Source organism: Penaeus vannamei, chromosome 8 (assembly GCF_042767895.1).
Source record: "Penaeus vannamei isolate JL-2024 chromosome 8, ASM4276789v1, whole genome shotgun sequence".
Classification (NCBI taxonomy): domain Eukaryota; kingdom Metazoa; phylum Arthropoda; class Malacostraca; order Decapoda; family Penaeidae; genus Penaeus; species Penaeus vannamei.
This window is the reverse complement of record NC_091556.1, coordinates 7,173,205-7,178,204: the sequence shown is the minus strand read 5'-3', so window position 1 is coordinate 7,178,204 and position 5,000 is coordinate 7,173,205. Positions and strand designations below refer to the sequence as shown.

Genomic DNA, 5,000 nt, shown 5'->3' with positions numbered 1-5,000 from the left:
AGAGAAAATCGCGTCGCCCAAAACAAGAGAGAGATGAAACCCTCGAGAACCCACCGAACTCAGCTCCGGCGGGCTCAGCGTGTGCCTGGCATGGTTCTACAAGAGGTCCCTAAACTCAGCGCGGCCACACACACCCCGCTCCCCCTCCCCCTCCCCTGGCCCGCCCCTGGCCCGCCCCTCCCCGTCCCTCGCCACTTTACCGCCGCACGATTCCTGGAAGGTAACCAACGGTCTCCCTGCCGTCAGCATCCGCTGGTGCATGCAGGAAGTGGTTAATGGCGCAGTTTCCATACTGCAGTGCTTTTCTCGGCGCTTTCTGCGGGCGTGAGAGGCCCGCGATGTATGTGTGACTTCGGATTACGTGAGGGGAGGGGCTGGAGGGCGTGGCGGGGAAGGGAGGGAGGGAGGGCCGCATGACGGGGGCGGAGCTTCGCTCTCGCTCGCCTCGTCTCACACTTTGCACGTTACGCTGTGACGCCGGAACACGTGGTCGGTGCCTCGCCTGGCCTGGCACGGCGAGGCTGGCACTCGGGGACGGCCAGGCTCGGGCCGTGACACTGACTGCCGTGTTTACAGAGGGCGCAGCGGTGACTGCGCCGCACACGGTGGCAGCGAGCGGCTGCGCGCGCAGTTCAAACAGTTCAAACTCGGGTGACTCACCTGGCGGGACGCACACTTGGGCCTCGTGCTCTTCGTCGTCGTCGTCTTCGTCGTCGTCCTGGCTGCTCTCGTGGGGCGTGTGCTGCCGGCCGGAACTCTCGGGGGCGGGGTGGCCGGGGGAGCCTTCCCTGGGGGGACTGGGCCCCCCAGCCTCCACCGGCCGTGCTCCTCCCGCTCTGTCCATGTGGACCAGACTGTGTGAGCAGCGGGGTCGCCGCGGCGAGCGCCGCCACCCGCTGCCACGCCCCCGCCACTCTCGCGCCTCTTCACGCTCCTGCTGGCCCTCCTGCCGCGGCTGCTCTTCCTGCGGCTGCTCCCGCCGCCGCCAGCGGCGTCGCTCGGCGTGGCGGGCGTCGCGGGGGGACGCGGGCGGCGCCAGCGGCGAGCGGGGCGGGAAGTCGCCCCGGGGGGAGGGGGTCGGCGCTGCGCCGGTCGGGCTGAGCGGCGAGCGCGAGGCCGAGCGGCGGCCCCGGGGGGCGGAGGCCCCCTGGAGGAGGAGCCCCTGCGCGACCTCCCTGCTGGCCGGGCTGAGCGCGAGCTCGTAGGGCGGAGGGAGCGGCCACGGCTCCTGCGGGACGGAGCTCTGCGGCGCCCACGCCCACGCGTCGGAGGAGGCGCCCAGGCCCGGGGAGGCCATGGGCGTGCTGGAGGCCGGCCATACCTGCCGCAGGTCGCCCTCCTCCCAGCCCTCCAGGCACACGGTGGCGCCCGTGATGCTGCGCCAGTCGGACGGGCCCGGCTCGTCGTCGGGGAACTGCGTGAAGGGCGCGTCCTGCGCGCCTGAGAAGTACGAGTCCTGAGCGGGGCGCGCGTAGGGCGGCGGGGGGCGCGTGGGCGGCGCGGCGGCGAAGGGGATGTCGGCCGCCGTGGCACTCGCGGCGCCGTGCGGGTGGCCTGAGTGCGTGGCCTCCGGGGTGGCCGTGGGGCGGGGGGAGGGCCCGGGGATGCCGGGGGACCCGTAAAGGCTGAGCGAGGGCGTGAGGGCGGGGTCCGGGGACACGCCCTCCCACGAGAGCGACGCCCCGGGGGCGGCCGGACCCGCGGCGAAGAGGTCGAAGGTACTCGTAGGCTGACTTTGTGCTGCGAAGGACTCGTGCGTGGGCTTGGGCGTGGAGAGCGAGGCGTAGGACGTGGTGACAGCGGGCGGGGGGGTGTAGGGGGCGAAGACGGTGGTGGGGGGGGCGAGGGGGGGCCGGGGGTGCCGCATGGGGGCGTCCGTGGTGTCATCCATGCCAAGCAGCAGGGCGAGGGAGAGCGGCAAGTCCGTCAGAGAGGCGGCCACGGCGACGGTCATCCTGCTTGCGGTGTCCGAGAGCCTGGTGGGAGCCGCACGTCGGGGAGCAGGTGCCGGGAACGCGTCGGGGCGTGGGCGCGCGTGCTCGGGCGTGTTGAGCGACGCGCGTGGGCGTGAGCGGTGGCAGGTAGGGCTGGCTGGGCGCCTGAGTCACGGGTGAGTCAACGCGGCGCTCAGAGGCTCGGGCGCCGCCGAGAGGCCCACGCGTGCTGTCTGCGCCGCGGTCGCCGCCTAGCACATCGCGTTTTCTGTCACTCGTGCAGGGGGAACATTTCTAAAGCGAACGTTTCTCGGACGTTTCTCACGACACCTCGCATCACTGGCAACGACCAAGTCACATCGCACTGAACGGCTCACAACACTTTCGAAAATACTCCCTTTGCGCCGCCTCATAGCATGCGAGCACAGAAATCACCGAAGGTCCCGCCGCGGCGCCGTGGGTGACAGCATCAGCACGACCCGGGGCATCCCAGCCGCTGCCCCTTCAGGAATCCCAGCGGACCCCGAGGCTCACTCACTGACAAAGGTCGTGCGAAGGATCACTCGCCAAGGTCGACACGAAGGCACGCGCACACGCAAGGAAAGGGCGCTCGCACCAGCGCACGCACTCCCGTCGGCGGAGGAGCGCGGGACACACACCAAGGAGGTCGGAGCGTCGCGGGACGTGTGAGCGGCGAGAGCGCGGACGGGGAGAGTCCGACGTCCCTGCGCGCGGACGGGCACCAGCAGGCCGCGCCGTGTCTGAACAAGTGAGGCTCGGGCGTCCCTACGCAGGAGCTGATCCAACCCCGGCGGCTGATCGCACTCGACTGAGGGCCTCTCCTTTTACTCACCCACGCACTCACTCATCCTCATTACTCACCCATTGCCTCACACCTGTTGGTAGCGCCCGAGAGACTCATTCGCCGGAAACAGCCCTCGCCGAACAACGGTGAGGACAAACCGGAAATGACGAAGACAGCGGACGGGTCGCGAACGGGAGCGGATTATGTCACTTCTTCGCGTAACGGAACGATTGCGGACGAGCTAGGTCAACCCCCTCCTCCTCAGGACACCCCCACTAACCCCCCTCCCTCCATCCCCCCTCTACCCCCCTCCCCCACTCTGCTACTCCAGCAACACTGACCACAAGGCTGGTGTGGGTGGGTGGGCAGGTGGGTAGGTGGGCAGGCCGGTGGGTGGTGGGTGGGCGAGGGGTAGGGAGAGGGGGGTTGAGTCAGGGAATTCAAAGGTAAGCTTGGAACAGAATCTCCTGGCAGGCGACTCCAGGGAAATTGTGTTACTCGCAGGCGTTCAGCCTTGACTTTGAACGAGGAATCCGTGTTGTAGCATCTGCTGTGGAGAAGTAATATTAGTAATTATTTTAAAATATTATCATTATTATTTTTTTAAATTTTAGTTTAAAATATCATTATTATTTTTATCTTTCTTTATTTTAGTTTTCGTTCTTCGTCATAGCTTACAAGATAAACACAAAGCCATCCTTTGTGTTGCCAATTGTTATCAATGCTGATTTTTTTTATCACTATGAAGGTAAGAAGATAAGATATTCATATTTCATACTAATTTACTACACTGCCTTAGTTGCAAAATCATAAAGTTTTTAAAGATAATTAACATTCACTTCAACATCATTACACTGCCATAGTTGCAAGATTATATAAGTTCCTCGGGTCATACAAGGTCAAACGAGCTCACATGACCACCCCATAGCTCGGAGGCCTTTCAGCTGGGTCATGCACTGTCTCATGCCTATTGTCTCTCTCGAATAAGGTCATGGGAGCGTTTCCTGTGGGGATGGGAATCACTTTGTCTCTCTGTGCTTGTGTGACCTTTCAAGTGCTACTCTGGGTCTTGCTAAGTTCACTGAGGAGGTTTTGAGGGTTTTTTTTTTGTATTTTGTGTCCTCGTATTTTGTTTGTTTTGCCTAATTTGTTTTCCTTTCTCTTTTTCTTTGCGTTTCTCTCTCTGTCTCTCTTCTGTGTTCTGTGTCTCTGTCTGTTTCTGTCTGTCTGTCTGGTTGCCTGTCTCTCTCTCTCTCTCTCTCTCTCTCTCTCTCTCTCTCTTTCTCTCTCTCTTTCTCTCTCTCTCCCTCTCTTTTTCTCTCTTTCTCTCTCTCTTTCTCTCTATCCATCTATCCATCCATCCACCCATCCCTCCCTCCCTCCCTCCCCCTCTCTCCCTCCCTCCATCCATCCTTACCCCCTTTCCCTCCCCCCCTCTCTCTCTCTCTCTCTCTCTCTCTCTCTCTCTCTCTCTCTCTCTCTCTCTCTATCCATCTATCCATCCATCCACCCATCCCTTCCCTCCCTCCCTCCCCCTCTCTCCATCCCTCCATCCATCCTTACCCCCTTTCCCTCCCTCTCTCTCTCTCCTCTCTCTCTCTCTCTCTCTCTCTCTCTCTCTCTCTCTCTCTCTCTCTCTCTCTCTCTCTCTCTCTCTCTCTCTCTCTCTCTCTCTCTCCTCTCTCTTTCCCTCTCTTCCCTCCCTCCCCCTTTCCCTCGCCCTCTCTCTCTCTCTCGCTCTCTTTCTTACCTCTCTCTCTCTCTCTCTCTCTCTCTCTCTCTCTCTCTCTCTCTCTCTCTCTCTCTCTCTCTCTCTCTCTCTCTCTCTCTCTCTCTCTCTTTCTCTCTCTCTCTCTCTCTCTCTCTCTCTCTCTCTCTCTCTCTCTCTCTCTCTCTCCTCTATCCATCCACCCATCCCTCCCTCCATCCATCCCTTTCCCCCTTCCCCCCCCCCCCCCTTCTCTCTCTCTCTCTCCTTCCTCCCTCCCTCCTCCATCCTTCCCCCCTCCCCCCTTTCCCTCCCCCTCCCCCCTCCCCTCACTCTCTCTTTCTCCCTCCCTCCCTCTATCCATCCCACCCCCTTTCCCTCTCTTCCCCCACCCTCTCTCTCTTTCTCCCTCCTCCTTCTTTCTCTACGCTTCTCTCCTTCTCATCCTCTTTGTATCCAAGTTGTCGCAATCCCTTCCCCGAATTTTTGCGTCTTGTCACCCACGCCTGTGCTTTTATTAGTATCAAACGACCTACGTATAAGATGGAACAAC

General features: G+C 61.5%; 1 protein-coding gene across 1 annotated transcript in view; it reads right to left on the bottom strand.

The window, feature by feature from the left end:
* The window catches only part of LOC113828677 (nascent polypeptide-associated complex subunit alpha, muscle-specific form-like), a 3,861-nt gene extending 576 nt beyond the window's left edge, over positions 1-3,285 (bottom strand). The window contains exon 1 of the mRNA XM_070124236.1: positions 1-3,285. This exon is cut by the window's left edge and continues 576 nt beyond it. Coding sequence (XP_069980337.1) covers positions 197-1,954 — 1,758 coding nt within the window. The 5' untranslated portion in view covers positions 1,955-3,285 and the 3' untranslated portion in view covers positions 1-196.
* Between the last annotated feature and the right edge of the window lie 1,715 nt (positions 3,286-5,000).